The 21446-nt window shown below is 56.9% G+C and overlaps 1 protein-coding gene across 2 annotated transcripts in view; it reads right to left on the bottom strand.

Moving 5' to 3' along the window:
• The window catches only part of SLC12A5 (solute carrier family 12 member 5), a 77788-nt gene extending 64536 nt beyond the window's left edge, over window positions 1–13252 (bottom strand). For both annotated transcript variants that reach the window (XM_056845653.1, XM_056845655.1), the window contains exon 1: window positions 13109–13252. In XM_056845653.1, the coding sequence (XP_056701631.1) occupies window positions 13109–13160 (52 nt within the window). In that variant the 5' untranslated portion in view covers window positions 13161–13252. The remainder of the gene's footprint in view (window positions 1–13108) is intronic.
• Window positions 13253–21446: the final 8194 nt, after the last annotated feature.

Raw genomic sequence — 21446 nt, 5'->3', positions numbered from 1 at the left:
TGCCAGAACCACAAACAAACACAGCCTAAACTATCACAAGTACCACATAGACCACCGCATCCCATTCGACATGGGGCTGCGCTTGATGACAGTTTGGAGGACGCGGCTGATTCAGAGGCCGCACAGCAGCTGCCTCCAGATGTGTCTGGGTACCAGGAGTTGGGTGTTTCATCCACACTAGGGCTGCCACTTCTGTGCCGGGCCTGATTCCCGTGCCTTTCAGGGGTGAGTGGAATAGGGCATTCTGGACATCACAAACTTTTCAGTGACCACTGCAGAAGCAGCCGCCTCCTGCTGGAATCCTGCCTAAAAGAGGAAGGAAGGATGACCCGGGGGGGCTGCCTCTCTGGTGCCATCGTCTACCACTCCTTCAACCGTGTGTGTGGGGGGGTCATGTTTAATATTGTACGATCCATGCAATTAGCAGAGGTAATGATCAGCTGTCTACATTCTGCACCAGATGTTCCCAGACTGATTCATGGGCAGCCCCACATAGAGCCCAACACAGTAGTCCAGACAGGAGATGCTTACTAGGGCCAGAAAGACTGAAGTCAGGTCTTTGTTCCTATTTTGGCTTTTTGTCATTTTCAAACCTTAATATAGGGTGGGCTAAATATGGACCAGAACAGACAGACCAGTCACAGCCAGGGGTCAGCCAACTAAGAGGCCGGGTTTTAAACAGGTCAGCTTTCCTGGTAAATTAACTGGTAACTTCAGCTAAAGGTATATATTGCAAACCCCAAGTACAGGCTCCACCTTGAAACTCCTGGAGGAAATTTCTTTTAGCTGGCAATTGTAAAGTATCTGAGTCCAGGCTCAGAGGGGGACCACCTCTTGGAGGGGGGCTCTTTCCTCCAGCCTGGCTCTGAGCAGGTGGGGGCTGTTGCCGCTCAGCTACCTGCAAGCTGCAGAACTCCTTAATCCCAGGGGTGGCAGGGTGGTGGTGATGGGGGTTGGCTTCTTGCCACCTCCGCCAATTTATCCGGGGCATATTTTCATCTGCAACTAAAGCATTAGTTGGCTAATCATACTGATTAGCTAATTAATGTCCCCCGCCCTAGTGAAGAGATTTCTCTCTCAGTCCCTGCCCCTTTCCTCCCCACTCCCGTTGTGACCCAGGGTGGCAGTTCCTTTCCTTTTTTGCCAGAGCGGCGGGAAGGAGGGGTTAATTGCAGGGCTCAGATGTCCCGGCAAGAGTCCCTTTTCCCCAGGACTCCCGGGGAGGCTCTGGGTCCTGACCCAAGGCTCCCCCCCCTCATCCAAGCACCCCCTCCTCCGTGCAGACAGAGGCCAGAGATATCCCCATCACTAAGCTGGTTTCCATGGCAACCCAGAACAGGAGCCTCGGCTACCCGGGCTCTTATGTAACAATACAGCTGGCCGGGCCGTGGGATGCGCTCTGCCTCTGTGGCACAGGCAATCTGAGGGGAGGGGAGAGGGCTCGAGACCCCCGTGATCTCCCCCCTCCTGCACACACCCACGTCTGATGCCCAGAGGCCAGCGGCTGAGGAGAAGCAGCTCCGGCCGGCGCTTCCTGAGCCAACCTAGTTGCTAAATCGGGAGCCGGGCGCTGCTGCTGCTGCTGAGGTCGGTTTGCCGGCATCCCGCCACTGCTCCCCTTGGGCAGCCCTGGCCTGGTAGCCCCTTCCGCTCCAGCCCCAGGGCACAGGGCACCGAACGAGGGGTACCCTCCCCCAGCCCCTCTCTGGCACTTGCTGGCTCCTGTGCCTTAAGTGCAGGGAGAGGCGGCAGTTGCCCTCTGCACATCCCCAGAGGCATGTCACGTTCCAGGGTTTAGCTCAAGTAGAAAGGACAGGTGCCAGGGATGGCTTTGTGTGCGTGAGAGAGAGAGACAGAAAGAAAGACAGAGAGACTCCATCTCTCCTCTTTCTCTTGACCCTGCATCCTCACCTCTTTGCTAAGATGCTGGGGGCAAAGTGGATCCCAGGACAACCAGACTGGCACCGGGGGAAACCTTGCAGTGTCCACCCCTCCCCCCCACCCCCACCCCACTTTGGGAAGCAGGGGATGCTGACAGAGTCAGCAGGAGACATCCGAGCTCTCTAGCTTTTGGTGAAGCCCAGCAGATGCGAAGCTTCGGCCTCACCTGGGGAGAAGCTGTGGCTGCCACACTTCCCCCTGGCAGTGAAGCCCCAGGAGCCCCATCCCCACAGAGGAGCTGGGGTGCCACAGCCTGGCTGGAAGGGACGTCGGCCGGCCGGAGCTGCTGTGGTTCCTCTGCCAGACCTCGGCCTGCCCGCCCAGCCAGCAGCAGAGTGCAGGAGGAGACCCAGAGCCCCCCCTCTTCTCCCCTCTCTCCTTCTCCCCGGCCTTGAAGCCTTGAAAGAGATGGGAACCGTCTCTGACCAAAGAGAGCGCCGGGCAGCCTTCTCTTTGCTGCTTTGCTGCAGGGGGCCTCAGCGGCAGAAATTCCCGCAAGGGGCGATTCTGGAGCAGGAAACACAGGCTTGATTTGGAAGACACAACAGTGCCACTACGACAATGGAAGGAAGCCAGCGCCTCCCCCCCGTTTTCTCATTCTGCTTCAGGGGGGCAACAGACCCCCCTCCCCTTCTTTCCACATCCCAGGCTTTGGCTTTTCAAGGAAAGTTTCTTATCCTTCACAGAGGGCAAGATTTGGGTTCAGTGCTTTTCCGTGGGTTTTAGGCGAGCACAAAAGAACCTGAAGGCAGAGAGAGGAGGGGGCACAGAGGAGGGGGCAAAATCCACGGCCCTGCCCCAGTTCAGAATCCCGATGGGGCAATATCATTTTTTTTTTAATAGCAAGAGCATAAAATGTGAGTCCCGGGCTCGGGCTTTTCAAAGGCAGCTCGGGATGCCCGGCTTCTAAGCGGCTGCCACGGGGGCATGGCTGTGGGGTGAACCAGTGACTCCTGGCAGCCTCAGCCAAGGGCACAAACAGGTTCTTCGTGTTCTTTTGGCAAAGCTCTCCTGGACCGGGCTGCAAATCTGCTCACTGCTGAGACGGGGCTGGCCCTGGCAGCTTTCTGCACCGTGCATCAGATGACTGGCTGGTTTATTTATTAATTGGGATTTACTGCCCACGCAATCAGGAAGGAAGTCCCAGAAACACGGGATGCAATTGCATTCTTTAAAACTTCTCTGCAGTCTCCCCCTTCCGTTTGCCCACATGGCTCGAAGCCCTACAGTCCTGCATCGAAGGAGGGCCTTGTGGTTGCATGGGTCTCTCTTCTCCACAGGGCCGGGTGAATCTACTGAGGAAATAGCACCCCAGTTGTGCCCCCAGCAGCAGGAGCAGCCAACCTGATAGGTAGGGTTGCCAAGCTCCAGGTGGATCTCCAGGGGAAAGAGATCAGTTCCCCTGGAGAAAATGGCTGGTTTGGAAGATGGACTCTGTGGCATCATATCCCACTGAGGTCCCTCCCCTCCCCAAACCCCACTCCTAAAACCTACAGGAATTTTGCAGCCCAGAGCTGACAACCGTACTGATTGGCTGCAGCCAGTGCTATAATGCAGAAGGCCTCCATGTCCAGAAGCCCCCAACCCATGCATGAAGCAGGAGCCAGTGAACCATTAACGGGGACTGCAGTAGCCTGCAAAGAACCGCTGCGGTCATCTTCAGAGGCCCCACTTCAGGTGCCCCCCGCCTTCTGAGATTAGGCAGGTGGCAACCCAGGAGACGGGGGCCTTCTCAGCCAGGGCACCAAAGCTCTGGTACTCTCTCCCCAAGAAGATCTGTCCGTCCCCTTCTGCTGCCGTCTTCCAACAGAGGGTGAAGATTTTTTTTGTTTCGTTTGGCATTTCCTTGATGATCCCTCCTTCCTAACTAACATTTTTATTGCTGTTTTCATGTTTCATATGTACTCTGTTTTTTAAATTCTTTTAATTATGTGTATTGGGGGGGTTGATTTTGATGGTTTGAAAATGTGGTTTTTATCTTGTACATTTTGAATTGTTGGCTGTCTTGGTGGCCCCCTGGCAAGAGCAGAAAGGCAGGACATACATTTTGTAAATAACAACAATAATATTAAGTCAGTGGGGTGGGAAATGTGCATTTGCTGTGCACATCTCCAGCTCCCTGGCTCTAAATGGAGCATCGCACACTAGAAAGTGGGGGTGCGTGAGGAGCTTGGCCTGCTTTTGGAAGGGAGATAGCCTGACGGAGCTGTGCTCAGTCAAGATAGATTTTGATCAATGCCAAGTGGAAAGAGTTTCTAAAAAATGCTCAAGGGTTTTGTCCCCGCCCCCCCCCCCAGCAGGTGCTCCCTCAGTTCCTGGGCAAGAGCTGCCATTGGGCCAGCACCCACGGCCTCCCACCTCCTTCCATGCCGGGTCAAAGCATCAGCACTCACCGCCTAGCCATGCCTGGAGCATTTGCTCCATGGATGGAGGCGTGGGAGAAGGGTTTTGAGGAGAGAGAAAAGAGGTGCAAAATGGGGAGGGGAGGAGGAGGAGCACCTTTGCTGGCTCAGGTTCCTTGGCACCCCTTCTCCCCCTTGAATTCTGCTGACTCATTGCTGGACACTCCCGGGGGACATCTTGTCTGGGGATGGCCAGACTCCCCAGTCATCATCTGTGGGATGGAGGGATCTTTGCCTGTTCCACATGAACACATGAAGCTGTCTGATACTGAACCAGACATCCCTCGGTCCATCAAGGTCAGCATTGGCTACTCAGAGTGGCAGCGACTCTCCAGGGTTTCAGGCAGAGAAAGGTCTTTCACATCACCTACTACCTGGTCCTTTAACTGGAGATTGGAGGGATTGAACCTGGGACCTTTGGCATGCCAAGCAGATGTTCTGCCTCTAAGCCATCATCCCACCGAAACCCTTCAGGAGCGGCTCTGGGTTCTGTAACAACTCTTGCAAGTGGTTCTCAGCCAAGGCATCACATCCCAAATACTGGATAAGGGTACTATCAAAACAAGAACGCGCCTATTCCTCACAGCTTTCCCAAACTTATAACATGGCAGGTGTCCCTTGCCAAATAGCTTCAGCCCACTGCCAAACCAGTGGCAACAGGGTTTGACTTGCCGAAATTTGGAACCAACCAGAAGTCAGAAATGGTGGTGAAGCAAAGCCTGAGCAGTAACAGAACACATTAAGCTATGCAAAAAAGGACATAGCAGGAGCCCACTTCCAGCAACAGACAGTACAAACGATATACAGTGTGGCACAGAGTCTACACACCCGAACCCTTCACCCCACACTTCTTTCTGACTCCTTTTGTTACAGTGCAGCCCTATTTTCTGGGCACAAATGTGCACCTTCTCACCTCCCATCCCCCCCCACCCGTTCTGTCCAAGGAAAGAGCAGGTCAAACAGCACCTTAGCCGCTGGCCTGAAGCAAGGGCCAAAGCCCCTCCCCACGGCCACTCGGAGGCTTTCCCCTGGCCGAAAGGAGCCGGAGCCCGCTGCCTGCTGAAGCTCGGGCTGGCCAGCCGGAGACGGCGCCTGACCAAGAGGCCTCAGGGCCTGCTTGATCGAAACAGGAGGGAGCCAGGGAAAGAAGTCTAAATGTGCAGGTTACAAAAGCACCTGAGAAACTCACGCCTATCAAGAGCCTGGCTGGGCTTCCTGGCAGGCGCCTGGGCCTTTCCGCACCACTGTCCCAAAGCAAAGAGTGCCGTACAGTTCACACTGGTCAGGCCGGGGAAGGCAGGCTCTGCATTTGCAAGAGCTTTGCCACTGTCCTGCCCTTATTTGCCTTGCGCGACACAAAGGGGGAAGGAGTGGGGGAGGGGTGGAGGAAGAAGGACAAACAGCCGTGTCCGGAGAGTCTCTCTCCCACTGCAAGGCCCTACAGACCCTCGAGCTCCAAGGCCCACCCACTACCCCCCCCCCGTCCAGTGCCAGAGACCAGATTCTCACCAGCTTTGCTCAGGTTTCTCTAGAAACACGCACAACAACCCACCCCCCAGACACCTTTCTAATACCCACACGCACACACACACACTCAAGATGGGCACCACTGCAGAGGCGCAGCCAGCGGACACCGGCAGGCAGCCGTGCCAGAAGCAGCCAGTGAGAGCTGCCAGCACAGGTGAAGGCAGAGGCCTTCTCAGGACCCCCTGGAGGGGAGTGGGGAGGGGAATCGCCCCAGGCCTCTGGGGAGACAGAGCCCTGGCCCTTTCTGCTCACTCTCTCATGCACACACTGGCAGCATCGTACTTCTTCCTCTCGAGAATCGCCCGGTCTGCAAGGGTTCTGCATTTGCTGCAGTCCAACATGTTGTGCCACCCGCCCTCCCTCCCCCCCAGTCCTCGCCTTCCCCACACAAAGCCCAGAGCAGGAGCCCCCCAGAGCAACTGGAGTTGCTGGGCCTGCCTTCCCCTCTTGCAGTGGTTGGGAGTGGATATGAAGGGGCAGGACGGGGGAGGGGGCTTGGGATCTGGCGCCCCAGAGTCAGTCCCCGGCCCCCTTCCAGGCAGGTGGGAGTAAAGCGCTGCTCACAGCGGGGTCCAGCATGATGGATGCCTTCTGGCCCCAGCTGAAGACCGTTTTGCCGCAGAGGGGACGGTGCAGGCTTTGCCCAGAAGCTTGGTGCACCGTTCGCAGCTAGAAGGGGTAGCCAGGTGTGTGTGTCAGATGAGCCAAAAAGAGGGGGGCAAAAAGCCACCAGGGAGCTCTGCCAGGGCTGGGGCAGAGGACAGGAGGGTCACTGGGCAGTCTAGCCTGGCAAGGGATTCTCTGCTGCCCCCAACACATGGGGGAAGCTGCTTCTCCTTTCCCCGGATAGTAGGATGCTTCCTCACCCCCATCCACCTGCAAGCCCCTCTAATCAAGAGGGCAACTGAAGTGGCTAAAGGGGCCTGCTGGGCAAGCCCTGAATTCCCACATGCACATGCACAAAGCTGGCTTCTACAGAAGCAGACCACCAGTCCATCAGTTGTCTACTCTGACTGGCAGGGGCTCTCCAGGGTCTCCGTCGGAGGTCTTTCACATCGCCTGCTGAATTTGTCATGTGAAGCTGCCTCACTGAGTCAGACAATCATTCCATCAAGATCAGTTCCATCTACACAGACTGGCAAGGACTCTCCAGCCTGGTCGAGGCCTTTCACGTCACCTCCTGCCTGGTCCTTTCAACTGGAGATGCTGCTGGGGATTGAACCTGGGACCTTCTGCGTGCCAAGCAGAGGCCTTTCCCACTGAGCCAGGGCCCCTCCCCTGGGGGCACCCTTGCCCCATGCGCCTCACTGGTGGGTTTGGGGGATGGTGCGTGGCCTGGAAGCACAAGAAAGCCCAGAGAGTGAAGCTGGAGAGGGGAGTCCAGAGAAAGGTCTGGGCCTGGGCAGGCTGGGGGAGGCTGGGGGGGAGGCCTTGGGGGTTAAGAGAGCCAGCCCTGGTCCTCAGCGGCAGCAGTGGCAGCAGCAGCAGCAGCAGCAGCAAGACTGCCTCTTCGATTCATCCTCTGAACGGCCTCCGTCCCCAGGGATCACTCTGCAGGAACCAGCCTTTTAATTTTCTGCGGTGGCTGGCGAGGTTCGTGGCTGGATTACTGGCAGGGAAACAACAGCCCCAGCGCGAAGATCAGATAATCCTCAAGCCAAGCCGGAGAGGAGGGGGAGGAAGCGGAACGTGGAGGCAAGAAGGAGCTGCTTCTGTCCCCCCCGCAAGGCTCCCCAGATCCCTTAGACTCAGCGCCAGCACCGAAGGGGTCGGCGATCCTTCCTAGGCAAGGCCTGCCTGGACTTCTGGCTTCTGGCCCAGCCATACCGAGCCCCCTCGTCCACTCTGCACGGTGAGCATGCCCAAAAGACAAGCCTGCGTCACAAGGGAGACCCCGGCAGTCGCTCTGGACCTCTCCTGCCCAGGGGCGCATGACGCTTCCTTCCCTGCTCAGCAGCCAGCCGGAAGCCCCCCCCCCCCTGAGGCCCAAAGCAGCTCGAACCGTGTGCAGCCAGAAGGATCCCCTGCATGGCACTGACAGTGGCGCCTGCCAAGTGGGTGCCCAGAGCACACTGCCCACCCCCAGGTCCCATGTTGCCCCTTCCTCTTAGGGCTCAGCTTTTACCAAGGGGCAGCCTGCCCAAGCAGCGGTGGGCTTGGCCTAGGATCAGCAAGTGCCCCCCAAGGCGGTCAGGGCACAGAATCCCACTGTGCAGAGCCTGGAAGACTCTGGCATGGGAAGACGGGGTCACTGAGAAGCCCATCTCAGCCCCCTCCCAGGCACTAGACTCTTCCCTTCTTCAGGCATGCCAGGGGGTGCCAGAAGCTCTCCCCTGCCCACTGGGCAGCCCACTGGGCAGGGCTGGATTATTCCTTTCTCTGTCTGTGCAGCCAACAAGGACATAATAAGAAGAGCCCTGCTGGATCAGACCAGTGAGGGTCAATCCGGTCCGCCATCCTCTTATCACACAGTGGCCAACCAGTTCCTCTGGAGGGCCAACCACAGGGCACAGAGGCAGAGGCCATTCCTTAATAAGAACCTAAGAAGAGCCCTTCTGGATCAGACCAGTGTGGGTCCATCTAGTCTGGCATCCTGTCTCACACAGCCACCAACCAGCTCCTCTGGAGATCTAGCAACAGGGCATAGAGGCCAAGAGCTTCATGAGAACATCAGAAGAGCCCTGTTGGAACAGACCAGTGGTCCATCTAGACCAGCATCCTGTCTCACACCGTGGCCAACCAGTTCCTCTGGAGGGCCAACCACAGGGCACAGAGGCCAAGGCCTTCCCCAAATTCTGCCTTCTGGCCCTGGAATTCAGAGGTTCACTGCCTCTGGACGGGAGGTTCCCTTTAGTCATAATTGCTAGTAGCTGCTGGTGGACTCCATGAATCTGTCTAATCCCCTTTTAAAGCCGCCTATGCCTGTGGCCATGACCACACCCTCTGGCGATCAAGGGAAGGAAAGCATTCCCCCCCACATCAGATGCCCCTCTCAGTAGGACTCTAAGGCTGCAGGGCTGCTGCTGTGCCCATAAGATGCCTCCCTCCTGCCCCCAGCATGAGAACCTCTGCCCCACCTACACGAGGCACCCGCCCTAGCTTTTGTTTTGGGGTCCAAGTGTAGGCCCCTTATTCTCTCGTGTCAACGGCAAAGAACAGCTCTCAAACACCTGCAGTTTTGGTGGGCCAGCTCGTGAGGTGCCGCTAAACAAGGGCAGCGAGGACAGAGGCATTTTGTTCCTCTCAATCCAACCAAGAGCTGACTTGACTCACTATCTGGGCACCAACACCAGTGTGGCATGGGCAGGAGCTGTGCCCCAGCCTGTCACTCAGGCGCCAATCCAGGACAGGCCCATCAGAAGAGAAGGGTATGGGGTTCATAGACTCATAGAATTGGAAGGGATCACCAGGGTCATCTAGTCCAACCCCCTGCACAATGCAGGAAATTCACAGCCACCTCCCCCCCACACACACCCAGTGACCCCTGCTCCATGCCCAGAAGATGGCCAAGGTGCCCTCCCTCTCATGATCCGCCTTGGGTAGAGCTCCCATTGCACAGGAAATGCAGGGCTATGGGGAAGCAGAAAGAGGGGCTGTCTACATCTGGCTAGCTTGTGGGGGGGGGCAGCCCCTGAGGCGAAGCCTTCCCTGGAGGCCCCATGATTGGCTCTGCCCCTGAGCAATGCCTGCGACTCCTGCTGAGCGGGCCAGGTGCCTCGACATCCACCTGGCAGGCAGAAGGCAGAAGGGGAGGCCTGGCTCATGGCAGCGCATCTCTGTGGTGCTGCTTAAGAGGTATTAATCACTGTCTGTGAAAATACTGACAGGAACGTTCGCCAGAGATGCAGCAGGGCTCTTCCTGGGACACAGACGCCTTCAGCTACTTCAGTCAGGTGGCATATCAGGACCCCCCCACACACACACACACCAAATCCTCCTGGACACCCCCCCTCACACACACACACCAAATCCTCCTGCCCCAAGACTCTGGAGTATTTCTGTACCTCCCCTGACATTAAATGGACAACAAAGATGGTGAGGGGTCTGGAGACCAAGTCCTATGAGGAAAGGTTGAAGGAGCTGGGTATGTTTAGCCTGGAGAGGAGAAGACTGAGAGGGGATATGAAAACCCTCTTCAAGTACTTGAAGGGCTGCCATAGAGAGGAGGGTGCTGAATTCTTTTCTGTTGCCCCAAAACGTTGGACCAGAACCAACGGGTTGAAATTAAATCAAAAGAGTTTCCGTCTAGACATTAGGAAGAATTTTCTAACAGTCAGAGCAGTTCCTCAGTGGAACAGGCTTCCTCGGGAGGTGGGGAGCTCTCCTTCCCTGGATGTTTTTAAGCAGAGGCTAGATGGCCATCTGTCAGCAATGCTCATTCTGTGACCTTAGGCAGGTGATGAGAGGGAGGGCACCTTGGCCATCTTCAGGGCATGGAGTAGGGGTCACTGGGGGTGTGTTTGTGGGGGGGAGGTAGTTGTGAAATTCCTGCATTGTGCAGGGGGTTGGACTAGATTACCCTGGTGTTTCCTTCCAACTCTATGATTCTATGATTCTATTCTATGAAATTCCTAGGAAGCTATCAGCCTCCTCCAGCAGCCTGACTCTGCATCTCCATCACTGAGATTCTTCCTGCCTTTGAAGCACATCCGGCCATTGTCATCTGCAGGCCATTCTGGCCAGGGATTGGGGCCCAAAGCCCCAGCTGTCCTCCTCTCCCTGACTCAAGTGCACCGGGCACACACACAGGCCATGCACGGAGGTTCTCACCCCCTGCCTGGTCTGGGGCGGAGGAGGCAGCTTTGGGTTCAGCCCACAGTGCTGCTCACAGCCGCCTCTGGCTCCCCGTCATCCCAAACTGATTTCCCACCTAAGAGAGATGCATCCTTTCCTGCAGGTGTGTGTGTGAGAGAGCTGATGTCATGAAGCACAGGATCACTTAGGAACTGATCTTGGGGAATTTTCCACCCATTTTTTACAAGGAACAGAGAAAATGTGCCAGGAAAGAAGTTCTCCATGGCAAATAAGAATACCCTAGCCCTCTAGAGCGCTCAAAGCACTTCTCTCTATAATCCCCACAACAGCCCCAGGTTGGAATCATCATCCATACACTTTTCTTTTTCTTAATAAAGTCTTCTGTTTTTCATCACAAATGAGGCTGGCAGGGCTGCCCCAAGCAGCCGTCACTCGCTGGGTGATCTGCCAAGTGCTAAATCTCTCTACGCTGATCCCAAGGCAGGGTTTGATCCCGGCAACAAAGGCCCCCGGGTGATTTGCCACCCCGAAGCGGCTGCCCCGCATGTTCCACAAAACGGGTCCTGGGGCACCACTCTTGGGTTGCCTATGGCTTCAGATATGCCCCAGCCAAGGTTGGGAGGGAGAGACTGAGGCTCGGTGGTAGAGAGAATCGGGTCACCAGTGACGTGAAAGAGCCCTACCTGAGGCCCCAGAGAGCCTCAGAGGGTCAGAGTAGATAACACTGACCTGCAAAGACCCGGGGTCTGGCTCAGTAGCGGGCAGATTTATGCATTCACACCTCCGCACCCCCCAGCTAACCACTTGGGCTGGCCTTGTACTCAACAGCTGCCCCCAAGCCCAGGGGGGGAAGTGTGTCAGGGCTGACGGAAGTCCTGGCAGAATTGTTCTGCTGCTCAGGGCTGGTGGGATTGCCTTGGCCAGAGACTGCTGAGGGATTTGGGGGTCTTGCACATGCTCCCCCCACTCCCAGAGTGGGACAAAATGATTTCACAAGGGCTCTCCTGTTCCTTGCCAAGCGCCAAAGGCCTACTCTTTGATCAGCTGCAGCATTTCTACTGGGTCACAGCAGTGCAGAGGGGCACAGCTGCTGGAGGAACCAGGGCCTCCTCCTGTCATGCCCCCTTGCCCAGTCACAGCAGCCAGGGGTGCCAGGCTCCTTACTATGGCATACCTAAGCAAGCATACATTTGGGCAGGGCAGGTAAGTGGGCTTGGCTCTGAGACGCAGTAGCCCCCCCCCCCCGCCCAGCAATGAGTGGAAGAACTCCAAACAGGCCTGCATTGAATAGCCACCAACCCACATGAACAGTGGCAAGCCGTGACACATAAGAATATTAATCCCCCCCAAGACACAGTTCTCTCTTTCTCCACCACCCCCCAGCTGCTGTTCTCCTGCAGAAGTGATTGCCTGCAGCCCACCAGGCCCCCTGCTTTGGATCTCCCCCTCCTGGAGGTTGGGATGAGGGTCGGAGGGCAAGAGGTGAGAGAGGCAGGACAGGCCGGGGCACAGCTGCCGGTCCAGCCAAGAGAGGGGAGTGCCCCCCCTCCCTCGGTCAGCTGTCATCCACGTTGGCTCCTGCCACCCCGGGCACATTCCCATCTGGATACCTGCAGCGCAGAACAACTCTGCTGCGCTACCTGCCCCAGCTCTGCCAGCGGCTACCAGGCTGCGTCTTTCCCTGGCTCTTGCTTTCTGCTAGGTAGGGCGCTGGCAAAACACACACACCCAGCCTCCCATCTCAGCCCGGGGGGGGGGGGGTACAGGGACCTGGGAGAGGTGGCACAAAGAACTGTTCCTTGCCGGGGGGGGGACAGGGAATCGGACGTGGGGGGGTTTCCTGCAGCAAGGCTCTGAGCAAAAGCTTCGCACTGAAGCCGTGAGGCTCTGCTGGCGCTGCATTGGGTCTGCAGTACAGGATCCGCCGCTATAGCGGGGGGGGGGGGTTTCATCCTGGCACCCCCTCGATGGCCAGGCGCCCAGGGGCGAGGAGGGGAACCCCGAGGGGCAGAGCCGAGGGGCGTCTCCGCCTGGGGCCCGGCCGGGGCGGAGGACGGTTCCCCGCCGCCCTGGCGCAGGAGCGCGTCCCGGGCCGGGCAGCCGTGCGCAGGAGGACCTCAGCACCGCGGACAGCGCCGCGTGGAGCCCGGCACCGCCGCCAGCCGCCGGGCCCCAGCCGGGCCGGGAAAGCCGCCCTCGCCCTCGGCCGAGCCCGGGCAGGGTCCCTGCGCCCACCGCCCTCCTGCCTTCCTGCGCCCCTCGCCAAAATGCCTCCCCAGCCAGTTGCCCTTTTCCGGGCGGCGCGGGCTGGAGGGCGGCGCATTCCAGCACCCTGGACAGCGGCCGCGCCAGCAGCGCATTCCGGCGCGTGGGGCGGCGGGGGGGGGGGGGGCTGCGCGGCTGCGGGGGCTGCCGAGCGCCGCTCCTGGCGGGCGGGAGGCGCGGGGCCTGGGGGAGCCGCCAAAGGCCCGCGCGCCCCTTACCTTGGCTGCCCCCCCCGTCGCCGTCCTCGCCGTCCGTCAGGTTGTTCAGCATGGCGGCCGCCCGCTGCTGGCCGGCTCCCTCCGAGCCTGCTTGGCCGCCGGGCCCCGGGGGAGACGCGCGGGGCTCCTGGGCTCCTCCGCCGGCGCCGCCGCTCTTGCGGGGCTCCGCTTCGCCTCGTGCGCCGCTGCAGTGCAGAGCCGTCCCCGCCGTCCCCGCCGTCCCCGCCGCCGCCGCTCAGCGCCTCGCCTTCATCGCGTATTCCGCACGCATCTCTCCCTCGCTCGTCGGGGCGAGCGGGCAGGCGGGCGGGCGAGGGGAGGCGGGGCGAGGAGCGCGCATCCAGGCGCCGCCACCTCCGAGGGCAGCGCAGCTCTGAGCCAGCGGCGGAGGAACTAGGGCAGCTCGGCGCCGGCACTGCAGCCCTACCCCGCCGCCGCCTGCGCCCGTGCGGCCCCCTCGCCCGCTCACCGTCCCGTCCCGGTTGGGCCAAACCCGGGCCACGTAAACAAGTGTCTGGTGCGAATTCAGAACTGGAACCTGAGGGTAGCGACGGCATAAACCCAGGGCGACAGAGGAGGGGGCAGGGAAGCTGCCCCCCAATCCCTGTCTGCATGGTCAGAGCACCCAGCTCTTTAGAGGGCCTCCAAGCCTGCTCCCCCCCTTCCCAATACGCAGTAGATTCCACACAAGGAACAGCATTGCACCCACCCACACAGCCCCCAAAGGTCCCAGCCCCACGTTTACTATGCAAGAAGCCTGCAAGGGGGATGGGTGTTCTAGTCCAGCAAAAGAGAAGAGGGTTAGGCCGCTCCAGCTGTTGCCCCTCCCGGACTGAAGCCCTTTTTGGAGCCTGATCCAAACTCTCCCGTCCATCCTGCCGTCCTGGCAGATTCCCCCTGAGCCTCAAAGAGGTGCCGGGATTCAGCCCAGCCAGTGGGGCTGGGGGGAAGCACGTCGACTTAGTCCCAGAATGGGCATGATTCCATAGCCCCAGATCAAACAGCAGGAAGAGCCTCTGAGCATGGGCTAAGTATCTTTTCCTGCTGCAGATGGCCAAGGCACAGACTTCCGGTGCAGACTTCCAGGCCTCAGCCCTTCTCCCTGGTGATTCGAACCCAAGAGCACCTTAGAGACCAGCAAGATTTTTGGGATGTGAGCTTTCAAGAGTCAAAGAAGCTCTCTTCCTCAGATACCCGACGAAGGCGGCTTAGACTTTTGGAAGCTCACGCCCTGGACACCTGGATGGTCATGAAGGTGCGACCAGACTCAGATCTTGCTGTCCTGCTGTGGCCCAACACGGCTGCCCTCGGAAACTGCCTCCTCGGGGAAGGCAGCCCCTGGCAGGCACCTTCTCACTCACTCACTGGGCACAGAGGCGGGCTGGGCTGAGAAGGAGCCAGGGAAGCTGCTGCTGCTGTCCCCCACCGCCTGGCCCCACCGCCTCTGCTGCTCCTGCTGGAGAGTCAGCTTTTCCTCCGGCTCCCCTCTGGGCAAGGCGGCAGCTCTTGGACCATTCCCTGCCCAGGACCCACAGCCTCAGGGTCATTGTGTGCACATGCACTACCTGCATCTACTCAGATCGCTACCAAATCCTGACTCCAGGTGGGCTGACTCCTTAGTCATGGTCTCCTGCCCAGGTGGGCAGGTGGAGGCTGGGAGCGAGGCTTTGGGTGGCCTTGACCTAGGCTGGGCACATCTTGAGGAAGGAAGGAAGGAAGGAAGGAAGGAAGGAAGGAAGGAAGGAAGGAAGGAAGGAAGGAAGGAAGGAAGGAAGGAGCGAGCCTGGCTGCTGCTTCAGCCTGGGACCCCAGCATTGGCCTTGGCAGACACGGGCACTCATTGCTCTTTGGCAGCTGTACTGAATCGCCGGCTCCCTCTGGAGTCTTGGCCGGCTGCTCTGCCCTCCTGCCAGCCCTCCTTGCCCTGCAGCATGGCTGACTCTGACGGGTGCAGCGACTGTGGCCGTGGCGAGGGAAAGCGGCAGCTGCACGGGGGCTGAAGCATGGGCACGGAAGTGCCAAGGCCCTCGGTGCACCCTCCATGAGGCATGAAGCTATCTGGGCTGTTCCCACCTGGGACCTCTGAGAGACCTCTGGCAGTGGGCATGCTGGTAGTACATGTGGCTCAGTCGGACGTTTGTTGGGTTGGTCACAAAGGAGCAGGAGAAATGCAGAAGGTGGAAGGATTATTCGGCTCACCTTGGTTGAGTATAGAAAAGGCAAACTTCCAAGTTTCATAGAACTTTTTGTCGTCACCATCAGAGCAAACACAGTTTGTCTTTGGCAAGGGCAGCTACCTTCCTGGCTGCCTCGATGCCTTTCTCCTCCCCTGATGTGAGGGGCTTGCGCAAAGCTCCATGCGGTGGGGGTTGGGACATGGCTGGAGTGTTGAGACACACTCTAGATGCCCGGGAGCAGCAACCTTTTTCTGCCTGCAGACTGTTCAACATTCTCAGAAGTGTCTTGGGCTTCGTGACCCACATTTCTGCTTCCGATCAGCTGCGGACCTGCCCTTCCCATTTGGATGCCCCCCTTAGCCCTAAGTAGCAGCACCCTCCCACAGTGCTCTCCCCCTAAGCGTTTCACAGACAACAGTTCTTACAACACCCTTGCACAGCAGGCCAGCAGGTTATCATAGCCAGCCATGCACTCCGGCTAATCCACTAATAGGTGGGGGGAGGGGGGAGCCCTGAACACATGAAGCTGCCTTATACTGAATCAGACCCTTGGGTCCTTCAAAGTCAGTATTGTCTACTCAGACTGGCAGCAGCTCTCCACGGTCTCAGGCAGAGGTCTTTCACATCACCTACCTGCCTGGCTCCTTTAACTGAAGATGCCGGGGATTGAACATGGTACCTTCTGCATGCAAAGCAGATGCTCTGCCACTGAGCCACAGCCCCACCCCTGCAGGACCACCACAATATTTAAGAACATAAGAAAGGCCCTGCTGGATCAGGCCAAGGCCCATCAAGTCCAGCAGTCTGTTCACACAGTGACCAAACCACTAAGTTTGATACTAAGTTAGCCGGTCATGCTACACCAACCATTCTTGATACACAGCCTTCAACCACATTGTTATTTCATGAATTCCTGGGCTTTGACTACTGAAAGTATATAAGTATTAACACACACAGTCTGGGGGTGTAAACAAATGATTGTCCTTCACATTGTGGGTAACACTCTTAGGCTGTAATCCTAAGGGAACTTTTTTAGGAGTAAGGCCCCATTGAGTTACATTTCACCCATTGCAGGTCAAACACATAAGAAGCTCCCCCCCCCATGTTGTCTATGTGACAAGGAAACAATGCATTTTTTTATTGGGCTCCTACTGGCCTTCATAGTTCAGCACAACTCTCTTGGGAGGGGGCTTGTGCAGCCCCCTCTAGTTCCCATGATGCCCACACACACACACCCTTTGCCAGGGCACTACCAGCTTCTTGGGCTGTGGCAGATCATGCCTCTGAGCAGTGAAAGTGGAGAGGATTTGGTTGCTCAACAGACGAGGGAGGACTGAGCACGTGAAACAGCACTAATCTCCTAATCCCAGGATTATGGCTCCGTTTTGAGAGGCTGGGTCATTCCCTTGGCAAAGTGGGCAGCTGCGGGCCTTCCTCAGATGCCAGGCCCAGCAGCCAGCTCTTCCGAGGCTGAGCAGCAATGCAGACACACGGCTGAGCACCGGGGGGGGGGGCTACCCAGCCACTAAAGAGGAGCAGGCCAGACGCCCCAGTCAGGGGAGCCAGAGGGGAAGCAACGAAGTTAAGGAGCTTCACAGGACTCTGAGATCCTGAGGAGTGTGCAGCCCTCCTCAGTGGTGCCCTGACAGGAAAAAGCGAGGACCCCAGCCTCAACAGCAAGGTGGCTTCAAGGCCACGGAAGTGCAGGCCTGTCCCTTACTGACAACTGGACAGTCTGTGGACAGTATGAAGGACACACACGTGTCACACCAGAACAGAAGAAGATATGAAGAGCCCTGCTGGAGCAGACCAGCGAAGGCCCATCTAACCCAGCAACCTGCTTCACCCAGCGTCCAACCAGTTGCCCTGGAGGACCAAACAAAGAGAGAACAGAGGCCGTCTGCCTCAGAGGTTGACTTCATCCAGGCATGGAGGCTCCCTTCAGTCCCCATGGCCAGTAGCCACTGACGGGCCTCTCCTCCATCAATCTGTCTAACCCCCTTTTAAAGTTATCCATAATAATGGGGCAGAGAATTCCACAGTTTATTGCTGAATAAATAAGTATTTCCTTTTGTCTGTCCTGTAGCTATTGGCCCATCAACTTCATTGGGTGTCCTTGAGGTCTGATGTTATGGGTGGGGGGGGGGTCTCTCATAATACCAGAATGCAGGGTCATCTGCTGAAGCTGGGTGAGAGATTCAAAATAGGGAAAATGAAGTATTTACATTGCGGAACTCCCTGCCCAAGGATGTGGGGATTGCTGCCAACTTGGAAGGCTTTAAGAAGGGAGTGGACATGTTCATGGAGGAGAGGGCTATCCATGGCTACTAGTCAAAATGGACACTAATCATGATGCATGGCAATTCTCTCCAGGATCAGAGAAGCAGGCCTGTGATATTAGGTGCTGCGGAACCCAGGCAGGACAATGCTGCTGCAGTTGTTTTGTTTGGGGGCTTCCTAGAGGCACCTGGTTGGCCACTGCGGGAACAGACTACTGGACTTGATGGGCCTGGGTCTGATCCAGCAGGGCCTTTCTTATGTTCTTATGTTCTTAATCTAGATTCAGGTCTGGGTTTGGGGTGGAAATGGCCTTGGTCACCCTAACTAATGACAGGAGAAGTGCTTGCCCATGGGTTCTCTTGGGTATCATGGTGGCTTTCGATACCCTCAGCCACAGCATCCTTCTGGAGAGGCCACTGGAGCTGGGAGTTGGGGCACCGAGCCTGGGTGATTCAACTCTTATGTGATAGGAAGATCCAGAAGGTGTTTCTGCTCAGCGCCATGGCATGTTCGTAATGGGGGGGGGAGCTGCTGGGCTCCCTCTTGGAGTCACCAATATGCGGATGACACCCTGCTCTGTTTCTCCTGGACAGTTGATTCAGGTGGGTGTTTGGAGGTCCTGAACAGGTGGCTGGAGAAGGCAACAGGATGGAAGAGGGCCAAGAAACAGAAGCTCAAGCCAGAGAAGACTGAAGTACTGCTGGTCAATGGAGAAGCTGCTCGGGGGCCGCAGAGCCAGCCTGTCCTAGAGGGGGCTGCACTCTCCCCTCCCCAAAGTAGCAGGTTCATAGTTTGAGGGGAGGGAGCTACTGGATCCTAGCCTTTGGCTGGAGGCTCAGAATTTCTCTGTGGCACAGAGCATGTTTCATTCAGCTTTGGCTGTGACATCAGCTACAGCCCTTCCTCAAAAAGCACAACCTGGTCACGATGATCCATATTCTAATCATATCCAAGCTGGATTACTGTAATGTGCTGTACTTGGGGCTGCCTTTGGAAACAGTCCAGACACCTCTTCAGCTGGTCAAAACTGCAGCGGTGAGGCTACTGCTCAGGGGGAGGAGGATACGGGGATTGTTGAACCCCTGTGCTGAAATATCTGCACTGGGGTTTAACACTCATGATGACTTTGGGCTGGGGTTCCTAGGTGTGTTCAGTTTTGGGCACCGCAATTTAAGAAGGATGGAGACAAGCTGGAACGTGTCCAGGGGAGGGCAACAAAGATGGTGAGGAGTCTGGAGACCAAGTCCTATGAGGAAAGGTTGAAGGAGCTGGGTATGTTTAGCCTGAAGAGGAGAAGACTGAGAGGGGACATGAGAACCATCTTCAAGTACTTGAAGGGCTGTCATATAGAGGAGGGTGCCCAGTTGTTTTCTGTTGCTCAAGAAGGGCAGACCAGAACCAATGGGTTGAAATTAAATCAGAAGAGTTTCCATCTAGACATTAGGAAGAATTTTCTAACAGTCAGAGCGGTTCCTCAGTGGAACAGGCTTCCTCGAGAGTTAAGATCTGTAGCCCAGGCCCTGCTTTCTGTGCCCCCACCTTACGAGGGGTGGTGGTGGAGGCTAGAGACTGGGCATTCCCTGTTTCCCTTTGTAATGACATCCTCTTAATGCTCATCCGGCACCCCCTTTCCAGTCTTCTAGGTGCCGGCCAGGCCAAAACATTTCTTTTTACCCAGGCTTCTAAGTAGGGGGTTTATCTTCTCAGTTGTTTTATGTTCTGCTTCTGGCCTGAGATCTATTTTATGGATAGTTTTTATGCTGTTTTTGAAGGCCTGTTTGTTTTTACATTAAGAATTTGAGAATGTATTACTTTAATTGTATACTATCTTGAGCAGGACTCTGGAGAGGTGGTATAAAAATTCATAAATTAATTAAATAAATAATACACTCAGGCATTACAATATTGGCCACTTTCTTTTAATCCCTTTCTTTTAATCCACAGCATGCAGTTTTCCCTTTCCACTGCTGCCGCAACGCTTTGATTGACCTATCTCTGACGTTTTTAATTCACAGTGGGTAGGCGACGCCGTGTTAGTCTGTCTGCAGTAGTAGAAAAGGGCAAGAGTCCAGTAGCACCTTAAAGACTAACAAAAATATTTTCTGGTAGGGTATGAGCTTTCGTGAGCCACAGCTCACTTCTTCAGATACAGCTAGAATGTGAATCCATCTGTCTTTAAGTAGAGGAGAGTGAATTCAGACAAGCATTAGTATGTAAATGTTAACAGTATGTAAATGTGCCTCAGTTCTCTGCCATGGGGCAAAGGGCTTTTTAGCTCACTGAAGAGAAGCACCAGCCTGGTGAGACGTCACCTGCCCCAGAAGATGTGGGGATGCTCTCCACTCATGTTTACCCACCCGACCCTGACAGCTGAGGAAAGTGGTGCAGTGTTAACAGGCATGAGGGTACACTTTGATTTGGGAATTGACACGCTCAGTTCCCACCCAGGGGCACAGCAGTCCTCCCTTCTCGGCTGAGGCGGCCAGTACAAGGGCCCCACCAGCCCGTGGGCTGCCGTTCTGCTGGGCAGAAGGCCTGGGCTCTGCTGGCAAAGCCACCCCAGAGCCCTGAGCCCTGAGGATCCACGCTCTGCCTGCCTGGCCAGTGTGTGTCGGCCCCACCGAGCCATGCACAAAACCCGGTCGCCTGAAGACACAGCTCATGAGGGTTTTATTTCATTCCATCTGACGAAGGGAGCTTTGAACCTCGAAAGCTCAGACAGCCTGGAGATCTTGCTGGTCCCTGCGTTACTCCCAGACTTGACTCGAGCTGATTCAGTCCCAGTCTTTCCATCCTGCCTTCCAGTCCCCTGAATGCCCGAGGCACCATGGTGGATGTCGTGGGTGTGGCCTGCAGCCTCTCTCTGCACCCCTGCCTTTTCACCTCAGTAGGCAAGTTGAGAACCGGTGTGGTGTAGTGGTTGGAGCATCGGACTAGGATCTGGGAGACCCAGGTTCAAATCCCCACTCTGCCAGGAAAGCCGGCTGGGGGCCCTTGACCCTGTCACACACGCTCAGCCTAGCCTACCTCACAGGATTGTTGTTACTAGGATAAGACAGAGGAGAGGAAAATGACGTAGACCACTTTGGGTCCCCACTAAGGAGAGCAGCAGAGCAGAAATGAAGGAAATAATGAAGTTGTAAGAGGCTGGAATGGCTGGTCCCTGGAGATGCCAGGGGGCATCCTGAGCTGTGCCCACTAACGAGGCCCCAGGCAGTGGGTAGGCCTGTGCCCTGTGGTCCCACTGAGCCCCCACGCAGAGTGCCCCTGCAATGTTTCTGGGCCCTGGCAGCAAAGGGGCCCCTTCCGCTGCCACTGGGGCCAGCTGGCAGCAGCCTGCCTTCCGTGCCCCTCCTCAGCCCGCCGCTGCCACCATGCTCACCAGCTTTGACTGTCTGCCCGTGGGGAGGGATTGATGGCTGTGCCGTTTCCTGCTCCAGCAGAGCCGGCTGCCCGCCTGCCCTGGCTCATTGCCAGGCGTGAGGGCAGTCCATCTCCACTAAAGAAGTCCCAGCAGCGCAGGCTGCCTTCCCTGCCTTCCCCAGAGGTGCCACCTTGCACCTGGAGAGCTCAGCGGGAAGTGGCAGGTGGCCTCCTGGGGCAAGACAGCCTGGACTCCTGCCTGCGGAACGTCTCCCTCTGACAGCCCAGACGTTCAGCTTTCGGGAAGGAGTGCCAAGATTTCTGCAGCACGCTCAAAACCTCCCCCGAGAGGGATAGCTGCCATTCACGTTTTCAAAGGGGAAACTGAGGCAGCAAGAGAGTGGACACATGACGCTGCCTTATACGGAATCACCCCATTCATCTGACAAGCTCAGTATTGTCTACTCTGACTGGCAGCAGCTCTCCAGGGCCTCAGGCAGAGAAGGGTCTTTCTCACC

The sequence above is a fragment of the Euleptes europaea genome, chromosome 2 (genome assembly GCF_029931775.1).
Source record: "Euleptes europaea isolate rEulEur1 chromosome 2, rEulEur1.hap1, whole genome shotgun sequence".
Classification (NCBI taxonomy): Eukaryota; Metazoa; Chordata; class Lepidosauria; order Squamata; family Sphaerodactylidae; genus Euleptes; species Euleptes europaea.
Note: the sequence above shows the minus strand (reverse complement) of the source record. Positions and strands in the feature narration are given on the sequence as shown.